A 19,987-nucleotide genomic window follows, 5' to 3' on the forward strand; every position below is an offset into this window, starting at 1 on the left:
AGAACAAGGGCACACAATAGGAGAACAAAGCACTAATGTGGCAGAAACTCTCACCGTGCTAACCTGCACATGCCTACAACTGAATCTAAAAGGAGGCAAATGAGAAATAGCTTGGGGACGACTGTTGTCTGGTTTAATTGAGCAACATTATGAACATTGTAGTGTATTGGCTACACTGAGATCTGTAATCTAAAGCTAATGTGTTTCACTTTAGGTCCTGGCTGTTAACCATAGTTATTGAGAGCCATAATCTAAATGTCTGAGGCCGTGCAAAACACTACCTGTGAGGTGATGACAGCATTAGATTAGTGGAGCGATGCTGTACATTTACTCCCGGCTGCTGTGGAGCTGGTGGTTATGTCTTTACATCCCTCAGCCACACATACAGAAAAGTTTTCAGCACATAGCAAATGCCCTCCACAAAGCAGAAAACAGCAAAAAAATAAATAAATAAGGTGATGAATTCACTGTAAAGTAGGTCTGTCTGATATTCCCATGTTGGTGTTCTTCCTGTGTCATCCTAACAATGTTGGTCTAGGATCAGCGTTGCAACTGACCAGTCACGTTGTTGTGATGTCATAGCTTTGGAATATGGAGGAAAAGGAAAAAACAAATTCCTTTGTTTATATAAAACTGAGCATTTCAGGTGTTTTCTTTAGGAATTCATACAATATAATAAATATATTATCAAGTCAGGTTTCCTGTTTGCCAAGTTTAGGTTCCCCATGTTGGGTTCCTCGTGACAGTTAGCTAACTTCTTGGCTAACGCTAACTGAATGCATCTGAATGCTAAGACAGTGTAAACAAGTCAGCTGCGACGCTGATTCTGGACCAACATTGCCATCATGATGTAGGAACAACACCGACACAGGAATATTAGACCATGTGGAAATGTAAGTGTCCACTTATATTTTCAGATAAACAGTCAAAGTAGCACACAGAAATCTCGATATGTGCTTTAAGTTCTTGATGATAAATGGTAAATGGTAAATGGCCTGTATTTATATAGCGCTTTTCTAGTTCCTAAGGACCCCAAAGCGCTTTACACATCCAGTCATCCACCCATTCACACACACATTCACACACTGGTGATGGCAAGCTACGTTGTAGCCACAGCCACCCTGGGGCGCACTGACAGAGATAACAGTAAGTTTGCCTAAAATTTACCACTTGGGAAAGCAGGACAATCGACTTGCCCGACTTGTTTGTGTTCTGTGAGAAACTGCACTGTTTCATTCATGAAGCTCCATCAGACCTTCAGATAGACAGCTGCAGCAGCTCTGCGTTTGCTCGAACCACTAGCATTATTTACAGCTCATCATGTGCAACGCGCTCACACGTCACTCTATGCTCACATCATGCTCTTTAAATGCAAAGTGTATTTGTTCAGTGAATATGTGCTAGTGCATTCATGCACAGCACTATGCTTATGTGTTTTATAAGTCCATGCACAATAGTCTAAAGGATGCCGTGTTTATTTGACCCCTTCTCTTTAATGGAATCGTATGAACTGATCGGCTCTTTGCCATCTCTCTCGACAGAACTGACAGCAGGTAAGTAGAGTAGGTAGTTTGACTGATACTCGTTAATGCCTTGCTCATTTCACGTGAATTGGACAGGGAGTGGATGATGCTCACCAATGTCAGATTCATTGCCATGGTCCTGGTCCTTGTTTTCTGTGATGTCCTTATGTGAGACCAGGAACAGAACCACCTCGCCCTTCTCATTCTTGATGGGAACAATGTCCAACAGACACCAGAACTCAGAGCCTTTTCAATGAAAAGAGATCAGAACAGAGACACATATTGATTTGGAAAAAAGAAATACTGCACTATACGCTATTTAACTTGTCAGTCTGCTCCAGCGACTGAGTCTTACCGCTCTTCTTGTACAGAATGATTTCAGTCTTGAACTCCCGGCGTTCATCCAGAGCTTTTTGCATCTGCGTGGTGAGAGGGTTGCTGGTCTCACTCCCGTACAGAAAGTGACACATGCAGCTCTTCTGCATCAGCTCGCCGCGGGCAAAGCCAGTCAGTTCGCAGAAGCCATCGGAGCAGTAGACAATGGGATAGAGAGACTGGACCTGAGCATTCCCCAGGACGAAGTTACTGTCTGAGCAGAGGGAAGACGGGAAAGTGATGAAGCAAAGTCACAAGGGAGGAAAAAGGAGAAACATAATCAGGGTAAGAGTGTAAGAAAACTGGAGAGCAGTTAGAGGACAAAAGAACAAACCCAGAAAGCTCAAGTCGTTCTCTCTTGTTGTTAAATGCTGATAAAATACTTAATCACCATCAAACAACAGCTTAAACCTGCTGAAGCTGGGAGCTGTGCCTTTAAGGATGAATTTTGCTGTGCATCCTGTCACATTTATGCACCACGCTGTGGGGTCAGCACCTACAGGTTCACCAAGCTTATTCAAAAGATATCGCATTAAAATTTCATCCACGGCTGTTTTTTATTTTTTTCTTTCAGTGCTCACTCTCGCTGAGTGTTTGGCTCTAAAAGGCTTCTTCTCACTTTGAAGAGCTGTCCTCAAGGAGAATTTAACATGCCTGCTGCTTTTCAATGAACTTCAAAAAAAATAATCATCTCCTTTTCTTTGTTCGTCTTCTGCACCTCCCGTGCATTATAATTTTTTTTTTTATTATCTTCAGCTGTTTCTTTTAATCACATCTTTTATGATTTGGGGCCACATCAATTTATCCTTACTTAACCTTTAAATAGTTTCAGACCGAAAATAGCAACAGTATTTTCTTCTTTGTGTCGGCTTTATTAGCTATTATAAAAATACTGGCATATCCAATTTTTAAAGCTATATAATATATTAATAGTTAGCCATAGCTCACTTACTAAATTAATTCTGTGTGATATATTTTTCTATAATTTCTTTTAATATATACTCATATGAATTACTATGAGGATTTTAGGTATAGACTGACTTGGATAAAAGCTTCAGCTAGATATTATAACATAAAACCACAGACTGTATATAAATGATGGATGCAGTGGTGTCTTTGACTAAAATCCTATTTAATGGCCAGCAGGAAGTGACTCCAAAAAGATAAATATCCCAGAGATGCTGAGCACTTGGTGGCCCTTTTGCCTTCACTCTGCGGTCCATCTCATCCCAAACCATCTTGATTGGGTTTAGGTCAGGTGAAGGCCAAGTGGAGGCCAGGCCATCTGGTGCAGCACTCCATCACTCCCCTTATTGGTCAAATAGGCCTCACACAGCCTGGAGGTGTGTTTGGGGTCATTGTCCTGTTAAAAAATAAACGATGGCCCAACTAAACGCAAACTTGATGGGATGGCATGTCGCTGCAGGATGCTGTGGTAGCCATGCTGGTTCAGTGTGCCTTGAGTTTAGAATAAATCCCCAACAGTGTCACCAGCAAAGCACCCCCACACCATCACACCTCCTCCTCCATGCTTCACGGTGGGAACCATGCATGTAGAGAGCATCCGTTCACCTTTTCTGAGTCACACAAAGACATGTCAGCTGGAACGAAAGATCTCAAATTTGGACTCATCAGGCCAAAGCAAAGATTTCCACTGGTCTAATCTCCATTCCTTGTGTTTCTTGGCCCAAATAAATCTCTTTAGCTTGTTGCTTTTCCTTAGTAGTTTTTTCTTAGCAGCTATTTGACCATAAAGGCCTGATTGACACAGTCTCCTCTGAACAGTGGATGTAGAGACATGTCTGCTAACTGGAACTTTGTGTGCCATTTATCTGGGCTCTAATCTAAGGTGCTGTTAACTTGTGATTTCTGAGGCTGGTGACTCGGATGAATTTATCCTCAGCAGCAGACGTGACTCTTGGTCACCTCTTCTTCCTTTCCTGGGGCGGTCCTCATGTGAGCCAGTTTCATTGTAGCACTTGTAGCACTGGATTTTTGCAATTGCACTTGAGGACACATTGAAAGTTTTAGCAATTTTCCAGACTGACTGAGCTTAAGCTCTTAAAGTAATGATGAAGTGTTGTTTCTCTTTACTTAGCTGATTGGTTCTTCAAGAAAGGCACACCTGTAAAGTGAAAACCATTTCAGGTGACTACATCATGAAGCTCATTGAGAGAAGGTCAAGGGTTTGCAGCGCTGTCAACAAAGCAAAGGGCGGCTACTTTGAGGAATCTAAAATATAACACATATTTAGAGTTATTTATCAATTTTTATTTGCTACATAATTCCATATATCTTGCTTCATATATTTGATGTCTTCAGTGAGTATCTACAATGTGTGTCCAAACTTTTGACTGCTAGTGTGTGTGTGCGTAAGCATACGTAACTTGACGAGCAGGCTATGATATAAGCCAGAGCTATGACAAATCTTTTGACAGCTTAAGTTATGCAGCCAGCCTTGAATAATTCATTATCAGACACTGGGTTAGGTATGATAACTGACTCACACTCTTAAGACATTCATTCCATTGAGATCATTAAAGTCCATGCATAAATGAATCTGGAGGACTGGAGCAACCACTTTGAAGAATGTGAGCAATACAGGATGAGAGAGCAAATGATTGAATGAGACGAGCAGCAATAGATGAATCAATAAATGCAGAGAAAGGGAGATTGCTTGAATAACTGGGGACAATGAAATTTTCTAATTTGCACATTAATAAAGCATGCCCAATGTAAATGCTCTTGCCAGACCTTGAAGCACCACTCAGACATAAATACAAACTGCCTTTCAGTGCTAGAGGCTCATGGAAAGTCACATACTTCTCCGAGGCAATACACTGAAGTTGTAAATCTGAATAATTAACTGACAAAAAATATTTTTGTGCATATCGGGTCATCATTAAATATATGGCTCAAGAAAATCTCATTTATAGTGACACAGTCATGAGAAAAAGAAAGCTTTCATAAGATAAGATAATAAAAAATAGCAGCCAAATGCTGCTAATCAACTGTATTTGATTGGCTGATAACCAGCCAGTGTGAGCATCTCTTAAAAAAACTAAAGTTTTGGCAGTTTGCTGGTCTGGAGCATTCAGGTGTGTAAAACAATGTCACAGTCTTCTCAGGAGTGGATACCCAGTAAATTCCACCAAAGGTCAGGCTGTGCAATGCTCAGAGAAACTACAAAAACAAAACAAAGAGCTACATCTACAGTTAGCATGTTAAACGTTAAAGTTCATGACAGTACAATTAGAAAAAGACGTTGCCAGGAGAAAGTTTCTTCTCTCCAAACAGTTCATGCCATCATGGCTTAGGCTTGTAAAACTGCATCTGAACAAGCCAAGAGACTTCTGGAACAATGTCCTCTGGAGAGATGAGATCAAGGTGAAGATGTCTGGTCATAACAGAGAAAACTAAACACAGCATATCAGCACAAACACTTGATCGAAACTGTCGAGCACGGTGGTGGCGGAGTGATGAGTTGACCTTGTTGGAGCCACAGGACCTTTACACCTTGCAGTCATCAACCATGAACTCCTCTGCATACGAAAGTATTCTAGAGTCAAATGTGAGGCTAAATGTGGGGACAATTAAAGTCTGACCCAAACTAGATCGTGCAACAGGACAATGATCTCTAAACACAGCAGCAACGGCTGAAAAAGAAAAGAATCGAGGTGTTTCCTGTGACCCAGTCAAAGTCGAGACCTCAACTCAAATCCTGAGGCAGTTGTCAGCACACACCGCACACCCATTCTTCATAAAAGAATGAAGATAAAAACACTGTAAATAAAGACTGAACGGCGTTGCAAGATGGTTGAAAAGAGGAGTGGCAATAAAAAAATAAAGAAAGCAATAACAATTGCTGACAAAGGTGGTTCTAAAAGCTACTAAATCGTGGGGTGTTCTTAGCTTTTCGGATGCAATGAGTCGTGTGAAAACTTTCTTTTTCACATTGCTGTATGAGAAAGCCACAATTTCTGCGAGTTAGATGAGAAGATGAGTGCTGCTTTATTTTTTTGCACCCTAAGTCGTGCAGCTACACAGCATAACGCTGACTAAAGGGAGGATAATAAGGTGATAACGTCAAGTTGTATTATTTATTGGTCTCCTGGAATACACCATGCACAGCAAAGGAACTACACATACTCTTTTGAAAAGGGAGCTTCCTGTTCAGAGAAAGTCTTACAAATTATTTCCAAATTTAATTTAATTTAAATGAGGATGTTCTGAGTTAGCTGGGAGCTGAGTCCAAACCGGCTACAGCACTGAATTGGAGAAAGGGAAGAAAATGGATGGACTTCCAGCAACTGTTAAAAGACTTCATTACATATATAAAAGTTTTATTTGCTAGCTGCTGGTAGTGGGGAAACACATTTTTTCCTAGCGACTTGTAATTGTCACGTGGTTGCCGACCTGTCTCGAGGCCTGAGTCACCTGGGATTCAGTAGTATCAAACCTCTCAACTAACTGATGGCAAAACAGTGATGTATATTTCCCCAAATGCTGGCAATTCTTTTAAAGAGCTTGTTTCTTTTATTTTTTATGATTGCTGGGAGGCAAAACTGTAAATATAAGCTTTGGTTATTGGCTGAAAGAAAAAGATTTTTGAGTGCAGTCGTGCATTAATTTCTTTCACTTCAAATTTAGTTCGCTGCCACCTACAAACAAACAACGTAAGTAAATCAGTTCAAACATTATTTTCACTCACCCATCCATCTTGGCCATTATGTTTCCACAATATGTAGGAGGAAATGTATGTTTCTGTATAAAGGCCATATGGTGCTGCTGACTGCAGAAGGGCATATCAATCAGTGAAGTGTAATTTTGTGGCTGTGCTTAGCTAAAGGCAGCTGCGAGGCCTGCGAAAGCATGTTTTTGCTGACTATGATCTCAGAAAAGCCCAGCATGACAGACTCATGTTCTGAGCAGCTGTTTTTTTCTGTGTGTTTTTTCTCTTAATGTACAGCTTTATGAACAATGGACCACGGTGAAGCTTGAGATGTAACAAGTGTGAAGCCGTGTTACTCATACAAAGCCGGGTAGACGGGCACTGACAGCAGCCACGCTGGTGCCGTCTCCTTCTTGTCAGTTTTAACCAGGTGTGCTGCTGTAGAAACGGGCTGTAATAACACCTGATCATTCAAGCTGCTCTGTCAGGGAGCAGGGGAGGGAGGCGCTCAATGATTTCGCACATAAGGATCCGGCGATTCTGAAGAGTGTGACAGAATATAATGGGATATGATGAATCACTGGGCAGCACGGTGGCACGGTGGTTAGCACTGTTGCCGCACAGCAAGAAGGTCCTGAGTTCAATTCCAACATCAGGCCGGGGTCTTTCTGTGTGGAGTTTGCATGTTCTCCCCGTGTTTGCGTGGGTTCTCTCCGGGTACTCCGGCTTCCTCCCACCGTCCAAAGACATGCAACTTGTGGGGATAGGTTAATTGGATAAACCAAATTGCCACTAGGTGTGAATGTGCGAGCGAATGTGAGTGTGAATGGTTGTCTGTCCTTGTGTGTTGGCCCTGCGACAGACTGGCGACCTGTCCAGGGTGTACCCCGCCTCTCGCCCCATGACAGCTGGGATAGGCTCCAGCGCCCCCCGCGACCCTGAAAAGGAGAAGCGGAAGCGAATGGATGATGAATCACTTCACCCAGAAAAATAGCCTTGTACATTTGAAATGATTAAATGGAAGAATGAAGGAAAGAATATATTAATATTTAATAGCGGTGAGCCTATTTTGAAAAAGAACAAAGGTAGGCTTTCAAATGAGGCTACATTAGGAGCTTTTACTGGGACTCTTAAACTTTCAGGGTGATGTGATAGAAAAAAACTCACAATGGGTATTTTTGGAAAATGAAATAACAAAAATGCTTACCACATTTGTAATTACTGACAATGATGTTTTAAAACAGATCAATCCAAATATCGATAGTATTGACACCAGCGCTGGTATTGGTATCAGATCGATACTAACCCGATAGGATCAATATTTCTTTCTGCCCTCTAAGCTTAGTAAGTAAGCTCAGTCCTGTATTTACTTGGTATCGGACCAAAACTAAAATTTGCAGTATTGCGTAGCACTAAATAAAGGCACCCTGACAATTTTTATTCAAGCCTAGCAGTTCTTCTGTAGTCTTCTTCCATGTTTAGCTCCTGTAAACTGTCAGTAGGAATGTGCAGGACTGTGTAGCATATATGCATGAATGCATCTGAGTCCAAAGCAGCAACACCCAAGAGCTAAAAGATGGCACACTAGGGACAACAGGAGTTGGAGACCGTGGCATAACCACATGCATTTATTGCAACTGTGTGCCTTTGACATGGTTGCTTTGAAGATGGGTTAGGGTCCACAGCCACTCCCAGCCAGTTGTTGTCGTCAAAGTGCCTTTGGCGCATCAAGATGGCAATAAAATGACAATAAGATTCAGTCTGCTGTCAGTTTGAGATTGAATGAAGTTAAGTTGGCAATTGCATGCAATCTGTTTGTGATAATGCAGCAATTAACTGTGAAAAGTCAGCAACAATCTGCTGCTGTCTACATAGAGATTCACATTAACTAATACTTCCATTCCCAGTCCAGCCAGAACCTCATAGACTTAAAACAGAAATTAAGAAAGTCATCCACAAATAGTGAGGTAGCTGCTGCAAAATGACCAAAGCACTTTGCAACCCTGCTTTTATATAGGAATATAACCAGAATGCAACAAGTTGGCAACTAGCTGAGTTGAGTCACCTATTGCAAAGAGATGCATCACAGACAAATTGTGCTTGAGTAATGCTTTAATGAATGTGTTGTTTATTCTAGGTTTTATATAAAAGATGGATATAGCCACTATTATGTGGTGTTGGCAGTCTCTCTGCATTTATCAACTGGATGGAAAGTATTTGCGAGACTGCAATCAGTTGGATTGCAGAGTCAAACTTGTGATTGAAAGTCTTCGCCCAGAAGTTTAGGGTGTTGCACACTGAATCTCTGGGTAGCCAGCTAGTTGTGCAACTACTTACATTTGACCTCCAACGGCTAAAAAGTAGCAAAACTAAATTCAGCCCAGTCAGCTGATCATATGGGCAACCACTAACTTTTCCTTGTTACAGCAGTTTGCTGTCTTATTTCACTCTAGTGTGACTGAGCTTCAAAACAAGTTAGTTTCCATAGTCTCCCATGTTAAAAGCATAAAGATACACCTTGCTAACATAGCAAGCTTGCTAGCATTAGCTGATAACTCTACCTTCTCTTCCAAATTTGCTCACTAATGGCTCCAAACACAAACTAAACAAACAAACAAAAACATGTAACCAAAAAGCTAAATTTGATAAGTGACATAATGGTGGCTTTATCCATCTTTTATATACAACCTAGAGTAAGTAACACGTTCATAAAAGCATTCCTCCAAAGCACTACTACTTGGTCAAAAACTCCACAGGGAACCCGTAGAGCATTTTAACAAACAAAACAATGTATTAATTCAAGCGTTATTTCTTTGAGTACCCTGACAGCACATCATCTTCAGCCTTAGCCTTGGTTCTTGCTTTTTTTGTAAGCATTTTTCTGTCTCTCGTTGTTATGGATGCAGTCATTTTCTGGCTATGGAAGATGACATCCACATTCTTAATCCCACATCCAAAGCTGTGATTAGCTTGGTTGTTACCGAGCCAAGGAACCAGCATTCAGACTTCTCCTTAATGGGAACAAAAGAGCTTAATCCAAACCATGGAAATACACCCTTACCAAATGTACAGAATGCTTGCGGACAACTTTACCCCAAGCTGTATTCATCATTTTTTCGAAATACTGGGAATAGATATATTTTTGCGCTGCTAATACAAAGCAAAAGAGTGGTTGCACAAAACCAAAATATCACTGAGCCTCTTTGCACTTTTAATCTCATGAAAACATAAAAGAATGGAATAGAAAGAGTTTCCTGCAAATGCTGAATCACATCTTTGCACCTAAACATGTGATGCTTTCTGCTTCTGCACTGTGTGCAAGGTTACAGAGCTCATTACATACACATGCGGCGGTCGGCCTCATAGTTACATGGACACTTTCCCTCAGAGACGTGATCTGCTTACAGAGGAAACAGTTTCCTGTGCCCCTCCATTTTCCTTTTGGCCTTATGCCGTGATAGTATTTTGTTTTTGTTTTATTTTCTGCTCATTCCCCGGGCACTAGGCAGGCCTGTCACATCCCCACCACAATCCAGGTGTAATAACGTGTGAACTGCACAACAAAACCGCTCAGACTCAGCCCCTGAGCGGCTTAGGGAACCCCGATAAACCCTGCTACTGATAACACTGACAGCGACAGCCTGCCACAGCACATTCACGCACAATGTAAGCCTAACACACGCGCACAGGCCGCAAACATTACATGTTTGTTTGCAGCACCCGTTTGGAGGCGTCTACTGAACCATAATTACTATAATTCTAATATTATATAAGAATATAAAACAATCTCTCCTTTTTACCCATTTCTGATACACTTTTAAATGTTTCTCATATAATTTAAGTATCGTGTGTGACTTTGTCTCATATAGTAACACCTTTTTTTTTCTGCAACTGGCATTTAGCCAATCACAACCCAGCACACAGCACAACATGTTTGCTGAAGTCACTTTTGAAATATTGATAATTTTGAAGCATCAAGTGCAGAAACTGTAGACACACTGTTGACCAAAATTATTAATATGCGTTTAATCTGGCTTCCATTTATAGCTGAATTTGTCTGTGCGAGAGCCGCTGCCAATGAAATGAAAAGGGAACAAACAAGTAAAGACACGAACACTGACAGCTGGACGATAGCAGTTATTAAAGCCGCTCTCTGACACGTTTCCTCGACTGTAACTGAAAACACGTTTTCGTTTCCAATCGGCTTCAAAACTATTTAGCCCATGGCTTTATGTATGACGAAACTCCAGTAACGCAAAGCAAGCAGATGTGTGAGCTAACTCAGAGCTACTGCATGGCCAACATTGATGCAAAGCAAACACTTAATTCTTACATATGTTGATAATTACTTGGACAAAATCTGCTTAATGACATTGTTCTCTGCTCTGGTGAAGGGACTTCCATATTTGCTCAGTTAAAATGTTTTCCTGCTGTCATTGTGCAGTACTTGTGTGTGGGTTTTTTTTTATAATGTTAGTCATTAAAGTGTCATTTTGAGTCTGAGCTATTTTACTATCTGGGTTTTGGTCTTTTATCAACAGTGTGACCTGCAGTGTACCCCTAAAATATCACCTGTTATTAACATCTGATCTGTATCTGACACATCGTCTGGATGCTGACAGCCGACGCATACATTTACATATATTCCTGCAGCTTTTGTTGGCCTCTCTGTTGACCTTTTGGCTGATGTTATTTATTCAGAACGTGGTCACGCTGTGGGCCCCAGGTGTCACAATAATGATGTGTTGATGATAACTGTGATATTTAAAAAATGAGGCATCCATAAATTTAAAATGCACGTAAGATGACGTCATGGATAACTGTGTTAATTGTCTCTGTCTGCCATGAACTTTTACATTTTGATTTTGTAAATTTTTGATAAATCTTCTATAAATTCTGAAATCAGACCAGCTTTAAATACTGCAGTTACACCAAGCTAAGAACCAAGAGCAAAGTGCTCCTGACCGTTGTTGGACTGATTTACATCCACAAGTCAAGACTTGACTTGTTTTACGTTTCCCTACAAGTTATTTGAACAGAAATCTAAAGTTGTTACAAGACATGCACTCATCTGTCACTACCTGTTCAACTAATCAGCCAGTTACATGGCAGCAACCCAATCCCAGTTTAGGTATGTATACAGGGTCAAAACAACCTGCTGACATTTAAAGTGATCATCAGAATAGGGGCGAGAAAATATCCCGTGAGCGGTAGTTCTCTGGGTGAAAATGTTTTGTTGCTTTGAGAGGTCAGCGGGTATTTAAGAGACTGTTTAGAGCTAATACGAAGGCAACAGTAAGTCAGACGTTCTTCTGTGTACCTAGAGTATAATGAGGTATGCAGAAGAGCGTCTCTAAATGCACAAAATGTTGAAGCTGGACAGCAGCAGAAGACCACACTGGGTACCACTTCTGACAGCTAAGAAACTAAGGCTACAATTCACACAGGTTCACCAAAACAAGCCAATAGAAGATTTGAAAAACAGATCTTATCTGATGAGGCTTGAGTTCTGCTGCTACATTTGAACAATAGGGTCAGAATTCAGCCTAAACAACATAAAAGCAGCAAGCCATCCCGCCTTGTACCAACGCTTCAGGCTGGTGGTGTAACGGTGCATAGGATATTTTCTGGGACCCCTTAGCACCACTTGTGCATTGTTGGTAATGCCACAGCATATCTAAGAATTTTTTCTGACTGTGTTCTTCAAGCACCTTGTCGAATTAGTTCCTCAAAGAGTTAAGGAAGCTCTGAAGGCAAAAGAAGGTCCAACAACCTTGCCCGGGTATGTTAAAGTGTCCGTTATTTCAAACTAGCAGACCTTCATCAGAGCATCACACATACTGAACTCACTCCCAGCCAACAGTTAAGACTGAATGAGGAGTCTGTACTGCATTTTTGAAAGTCAGAAACCATGAAATTAAAAAATACTGTTGAACGAAAACCTAATTGTTAAAAATCTGTCGCCACAAAGCTGACAGCTACCTTCAACATTTTCTGAGATTTGCTATCAAACTGTTATTAAACGGCTGACTTTGTACGTTTAAATATGCATGAGGTGGACTGAGATATCTCTGGGTTAAAAGGGAGTGGATTTTGCATTTTAAGCTTTCTTCTAAAATGAACGAAAGGAAATCAAGAAATTCCCTGGAGTCTCCCTGCTTCGTCTTGCTCTATTAATGTTGTATGAAAAAAAGACAAGACGATCCAACCTAAAAATACTCTTCTGCTCAGCTGGTAACGGGCATTTGAGGAGTCACTGTGAGTCACAAAGAACAGGTCCTCTGTTCTGTCGCTGAGCATAGGTAATGACAAATGAAACCAGTGAAGTGTGTGAAGATCACTGACATCTGAAGCAGTTTCACAAAGATCTCAGACAAGTTTGCTCAAAGTTACTGAAGTCTCTAAATTCCTACCCTTTGACAGTTTCTTGACAGCATCCCCGTTGACAGCGTTATACAGTTATACTGTCATATGGTTGGAGATGCCCCTCTTTAAAATTCCACCTCTATGGTTTTACCAATGGCCTGTTAAAGGTTACGGGGGAAAAGCGAATTCATGAATGAGAAAGTCAACATTACCATCATCCCAGACATCATTCGCATGCGGCTGTTCAAGCATGAAGAGCTTCTGCTTATCAAAAGTCAACATTCATCCAATCTATTCACGCGTTTATCCCCCGTAGCTGATTCCGTTTATGATTAATGCTTATACGTGTTTAATCAGGCCTCATTGAAGCCACTTATTGAAATTCTGTTACTGTGAACTGCTCTTATTATCAGCTTTTGTAGCAAGGAGCATCATTTTAGGTTGGTTCGAGTCAGCGTTAAATACGCACAGCTCAAAGAAAGGATAAATAAACATGTGATAAATCAAAAGTGGAAAAGTAAGTTTATGCTACTGAAAAGGTGTTGGATCTTATCACACCCAATATTTTTTACATCAATTATTTCCTGTTTAACGTTTGCACCAATACACATATTTCTTTTACTTTTGCTGTAAATGTTTTTTCCGTTTGTGTTTGAATGTACGCCACACTCGTCTTATTTCACGCAGATTCTAATATTAAACAAACTCTGGAATTTCCTCTTTTTTTGTTACTTTATGCATTATTTGTGCAGCATTAAAGTACGCAGAATCTCTCGAGAGCACGGGAGTTAAATAAATCTGTATAAATAAATCATCGGTTGGTTCATGATAGTCAGTGTTCACTATTTGTAATGCTGCTTTCTGTGGTATCAAAACTGATTCGTGTGTGTGTTGTTCTTCCAAACCTCCAGACAGTAGTTTATGTATATAAGGAAGGGAATAATAGAGGAAATAAATTAGAATTTCTAATAACCTTTCCTGCAATAGTACAGTGGGGGACTTTGACATCATTTATATATGTTTTACAGCAGTTTCCAGCCAATAACAACGCCTCAAAATGTACTTGCATAAGCCGTTCCTGGGATTCTTTTTTTCCAGTAAACATGTACAATATCATTGCAAGTAGCAATTTTGATCATCACTGGTAATGTTTTGCATGCAAGATCAGATGGAATCAGTTTGGAAGTGAGAGGGAATTTTTTCAAGACTGATATTGAAAAAGAAGCAAAAACTTTTAGCTGAGGAGAGAAGAGCATGGCACACTGTCCACCCCTGCCATAATTTGATTAAATATATAAACTCAAAGGATTATTTATTCAAATAATCATTAAGGAAAATGTCCTTGGTATAAAATGAATATGTACCTATTGAGTACATTTTGTTTGGCCATGAGTGTAAACCTTTTGGATCACTCCTCCTGATGAAACACCAGGAGACACTGCATGCTTTCATGTGATGGTTACATGTGGAGGCAGCCTGTAGTTTATGTCCTAGAGTCTCAGACTGTCCACCAAATACCAGAAATGAACCCCGAACAACAGACTAGCTCTTTAGGTTCATGGTGATACATGCTGGAGGGCTAAAGGAAGCTTTCCTGGTGCTCCGTGGACTCTGTCCCCCTGGGGCATCTTTTTGATGGGTACTAAAGCTGCTGCCTTGGACCTTCTGATTCCTGGATGATCCAAACTTTAATTCTGCAGAAAGCACAGGTGCATACCCTTTCTTGTTAGCTGGGTTAAATAATATTCAAATCCAGGGCCAGTTCCTAATGAAGGGTAAGCTTTATATTTCTTTTGATAAGAAAAGCAGGTGGACAACTCCTCAAGTCTTAATGAAGTGGGTGAAATCCCTGCTTACTCAAACAGTGTGTCTAATGGATTTCCTCCTGCCAGCCTGTGCACTGGGACCGCCGGGCGACTGTAAGAAGTGATCAGAAACAATCTGCTCTGCTCTCACTTTAGAGTTGAACTGATTGCTGTTGACACAAAATGAAAAAATAATCTAATTGAATCAGTGCTATCTCATGAGACTTCAACTGCACGGGCCTCGCAGAAAACACTGCATACTGAATATATTATTAGACTTTTGATTTTTCCGCAGCATTTTGCAGCAGGAAACAAAAATCGACACAAATGACATTTATTTTGTGTATTTATTCAACTTAGAGCTTAGAAAACACAGCTCTTGCGCATACAGTGCATCAGCTCTCAGTCCAGGCTTTTAATTTACACCTTCAGGTCTGTGTTATGTAACTCTCTTAAGCAACTGTATGTGCTGATTGACAGCAATATTTGTGAGCCTAATGCACAGTGCAGCATTTTTGCAGTGAATGTGAGAACAGGTCAATAATAATAAAAGGCTGGGTTTTAATTGGTTTGACAGTCCCAGTATAACACTCTGACTGAATGTGCTTATTTTCTTTTAAAACAGTGTTACTCTGAAGATGTTTAGTTTAAAGGAAAATCGGATGTCAGAGCATTTTAAATGAGTTCAGGTGGCACCATTACTTTATGAATAGATCTATGGTGACTTTTATAGCTGATGTAACAATTTGAAATGTTTTTCTCACAGAGCAAGATGTCAAGGCTCATTTCTAGAGGCAAAAACTCGAGATGGCCGAAATCTCCAGTATGAACAAACAAAAAAAGCATTAGCTGGGCACTGGCTGCCTGTCCAGGTCCTTTCACCCTATAACTACCGGATAGGCTCCAACCCTTGTGAATCTGAATAAGATAAAGAGAGGAAAATGGACTGATGGTTGGACTCAGTACGTCCATCAAGATTGAAAATTCCAACCACAGGTCCCAGATCCAGAAGGATATGATTTCACGTTTCAAGTTTATTTGTGACATAACATGTCGAAACTGTTCCAAAAAGTCCCAGCTCTAGATCAGGATTGACTCCAAACTTTAATCACTTGTGAGTTGGGCTAAGCCTCATCTCTGCTAAAAAGTTTTCATGCTAATCCATGTGCAACTTTTTAAGTGATCCTGTTTACAAACAAACAAGCCGGGCCAGTCACATCACCTCCTTGGCAAATGTAATAAGGATTTTAAATCAAGTCCTGATTTCTAACCTGAGCTTGAGGCCTTCTAATCTATTTCCAAGACCTTCATAATTAGGTTATACACTCATAAATTAAAAAAAAACACACAACAACAACAAGACAGCAAGCCAGCTGAGAAAAGATAAAAACATTGCACTGAGAGTGGAAGGACCAGGACGTTAATCGGGGTTTGACAGCATGTTTTTTGCCCTTCTGGGCTCCATCCGTCCATTTTCTTAACCGCTTATCCAAGTTGGGATCATGAAGATTATCCCAGCTATCATAGGGCCCAAGGCAGGGTACACCCTGGACAGGTCGCCAGTCCATCACGGAGCTAACAAAGAGAGACAGACAACCCCACACTCTTACATCAACAGCCAATTTAGAATCCCCAAGCATGGTCTGTGGACTGTGGGAGGAAGCCGGAACAATCCAAACTGCACACAGAAAGGCCGGCTAACGGCGCAGCACCACTGTGCTGCCTGGAGTCCATTAGCAAGTTAATTCAACCGTGCTTGAATGAGATGACTGATAAAGGTTGTGATATGGTAAACTGAAGCATTTTGAGCAGACTGACATGTATCAGATACAACCTTTCAAGTACTTACAACACATTATCTATATCTATTAGACACAGAAACTCTGGCGTGTTATATGAGGAATCAGTGCTGTAAAGCTCAACTTATGATGGATACAGTGATGTAATAATAAATTGGCACCGGGAAAGTTATGATCCAATACGACTAACTTGGGTTTTAATGCACTGTAAACTTACAATAAGAGCCATGGCTTCTGCAGGTCATTGTACTCAGTGCATTAAACTCCTTTGGCCAAGTCTGAATTATCAAGTAGCCTATGCAAAATTATCTCTAAGCTGGCGTCTCAGGTAGGCGCTTGATGAATTTTTCATATGTTAAACAATAGTCTGGGCTTTCTTTCATTCATCATTACTCATTCATTAAAGAATCGGCAAGCTTCAAGTGTCCTAAATCCCCATCAAGCACTTTGCATGTCCCCGGAGGAGCACTCTGTACAGAGTTTGGATATTTTAATCTTTTATTTTTAAAAATGTTTTCATAGATCCGAGTAAGTAAATAAGTCAGTGATAAATAAAGTGCTGTAAATGTCCATTGCGCACAATAAAAATTTGAGGATAAGGGGAATTCTCGGAGAAGACATGTACTCACGGGTGCCATCAAAACGAGTGGCGATAGTATCCAAAAAGGTGTTCTGTGGCGCGATCAGACCCCGCATCACGGGCATCCTGGAGCGGGTCGAGCCTCGTCTTTCCCGGCGCTCTGAGCCATGGCTCTCGCCGGCGGTTGACACGAAGCCCGGCAGAAACCTCGAGGATGCCCCCGGCGCTCCTCCTAACCCCTGGAGGAGGGCGCCGAGCCGAGAAACCCGGGACTCCACGGTCCAAAGCTGACCACCGACCACCGAGCAGGTGATCCGGGCTTATAGGAGGAGAGATGAGCCGCTGGATGCTACAGGGGTGAGGACGGAGGGATGAAGGGGGGATGGAAGGACCACGGCGCGGATGGTCACATTTACGCACGGATGTACTGCATAGCCATCCCTCTTTCCTCCTCCCCTTCCCGCTCGCTCTTTCTCTCTGCCTCTCTAACACAAACACTTTATTCCTTTCCAAACACTCTCCTCTCAGGCTAAATGACCATTTCCAGTAACCGTTTTCTTTTTTTCACCCAATATTTTCCCCTCTATCGCACCCCTCCCCTTTCCTCCTGTCTTTGAAATTCTGTCAATCTCTCTTCACCTTCCCTGCTTTGATGTTCTGATGGAGCGTCTATTTAAAGCTGGTAAATTAAAGTGTCATATTGTCCTTATTTCGGGTACTGTTTACACTGCGTGATTAACTATTACCAGCATTGTCTGCCACGTTTCACACTTGAAGCTGCAACATTTGTCACTCAAAGAACAAATGAATAATTTAGTCAGGATGGACATGAAAACTGTTAAAAACTCTCATCAGTATGATTATATATATATTATAATCCACAATCCACTCAAATATACAAAATCCATGTGCTTATGTGTGCAGTTAGATCAGTGGGAACATATTATACTTCTCCTTATTTTCTGTCATTTGCATACTTTTACAATAATAGATGCTCATGTTAAACATGGTACGAGGTCTAAAATAGTTATGTTTGGTTTGCTAGTTGTTTGTTTATTTGGTTGGTTGATTGGTTGGTTGTTGACATTGAAGGGAGGAGATATACCTAATATGGTCATTTCATGCAGCAACTTTAGCTGTGAGCACAAAGTCCCACCCATCTACTGTTCACATCTTTTGTTTGCAAGGGGCAGCCAATCAGAAAACAGCTGGCTTAAGTGATTGAAAAGGGAGTCAAAATAGTTTGTTTTCAGACAGAGGATGAACTGAACTGTGAATGATACAAGCTTAATCTGGTACAGTCCAGAATATGCAGCTGAAAATGAGCATGATAATAATAAAACATTTTATGCATTTTTCTAATATAAACATATCAAATAATATGCAGTGTGATACAGATGTGGTTTGCCAAATGAGATGATGACATTATGTGGCATTTGCATTTTCTCTCTGTGCAGGATTCCTGTCACTGGGCTAGTTTTCTCCATCAGTCAAAAGATTAGAGACTGCCACTTACACCCTGGTTCAGTGAGTCTTAATGGATCCCCGTCTATATGTCAGCAATGTGAGTGGCAGCACATCCAGAGTGCAGCCCTCCTTTAGCTGGGATGGTGCAGATAGTGCTAGGATGTGGATGGAGGCCCAACCTCTGCATTTGCTGATGGTGACAGCTTTTCCTTATGTTGAAGTGCTTGGGCTTGGAAATGTGGTTGAAAACCAAAACCAATACTAAAGACTGCCAACCCAAGTTAGCCTTAATGGCCTTTAAAAAAAATCACATGTCCGAAAGTTGTTAGAGTTTAAAGTTTTAAAAGAGGCTGTACCCAACCATCTCTTAAATGTGGTTAAAGCTGATGTCCCACTGCAACACTGCAAAACTAGAGAAAAGGGATGATGTCACTAAAGTTCTGCATCTTTTATTTATTGCTGCCACACAGTTAAGACACACTTTTGGTCAGTCGGTAGAAAGTGGTTTGGTCCAAAGAACAGATTAAAGATGTTAAACACAATCCAAGAGTGGGGCTTCTAAGCTCAGAAATCCCATCTTCTGCAGTTGGGCAAGCTTTTCTTAGTGGCCTAAGGTGTGAAACAGCTATGATGTAGCAGAGACTATGTTGTTTAATTTCTTACACCTACATCTATTCGGTACATACAAATGGTTTAATTTTCAATATTCTATAAGCCTGCCATGTAGGACCATGATGGTACTCGTGTTCCTCTTTAAGTAATGTTTTCTTATGATATAACTGAAATTAAATTAAATGTAAGACACTTTATATATATATATATACATATATACGTATCTTTGCTATTCCGGTTTTAAACAACATGCACCATCCCACAGACTGAAGACAGCATGGTCCTGACCCCAAGCTGAAAACCTGCAGCATTTTTTTTTTAAATATTTGTTTTGCATATTAAAATTCTACTTTCAAGGCCTTCGTTCTGCACATCCTGCCCTTTGGGTGCAGTCTCATCAGACTGCAGCTGGCTTGCAGCTAGAGTCTCCCTGGCTTCTCTTTTAAGGAGATCTCACAGAGAAAGACTCAAATATCCTGAAATGTCAGGGACAAGCAAAGCTCCAGCGTTTTCACACTTATTGCACTTTGTCTGCTTCGGGACCCCCAAAGGTCTTAATGCTCCTGGAACTGCAAAGTAAGTATGCCTCTACTCTAATACCCTTTAGAGAAATTCATTGCAAATGCTTTGCACAGCACACATGAAAACATACAAACATACCTATGTATATAAGGTGATGCAGTGTTCTAGACCTCAGTATTTCTTAGCGAGAGATTTCAATTCAGTTGGGTCGACATTGAATCCCAAGCACATGTTACGCAGCGCAGCGGCTTTTAACAAGGTAGATT

At 40.9% G+C, this 19,987-nt stretch overlaps 1 protein-coding gene across 5 annotated transcripts in view; it reads right to left on the minus strand.

Moving 5' to 3' along the window:
* Positions 1-19,987, minus strand: part of LOC100706322 (potassium voltage-gated channel subfamily H member 8) — a 53,398-nt gene that overhangs the window by 29,777 nt on the left and 3,634 nt on the right. For 2 of the 5 annotated variants that reach the window (XM_005460654.3, XM_019352106.2), the window contains exons 2-3: positions 1,879-2,112; positions 1,638-1,769 (exon numbers count right to left, since the gene is read on the minus strand). In XM_005460654.3, coding sequence (XP_005460711.1) covers positions 1,638-1,769; positions 1,879-2,008 — 262 coding nt within the window. In that variant the 5' untranslated portion in view covers positions 2,009-2,112. Of the gene's footprint in view, positions 1-1,637; positions 1,770-1,878; positions 2,113-17,169; positions 17,769-19,987 lie in introns of those variants that run through there. The other 3 variants (XM_005460653.4, XM_019352107.2, XM_013264520.3) reach the window with 3 other exon arrangements.

Source organism: Oreochromis niloticus, linkage group LG23, assembly GCF_001858045.2.
Source record: "Oreochromis niloticus isolate F11D_XX linkage group LG23, O_niloticus_UMD_NMBU, whole genome shotgun sequence".
NCBI classification, from domain to species: domain Eukaryota; kingdom Metazoa; phylum Chordata; class Actinopteri; order Cichliformes; family Cichlidae; genus Oreochromis; species Oreochromis niloticus.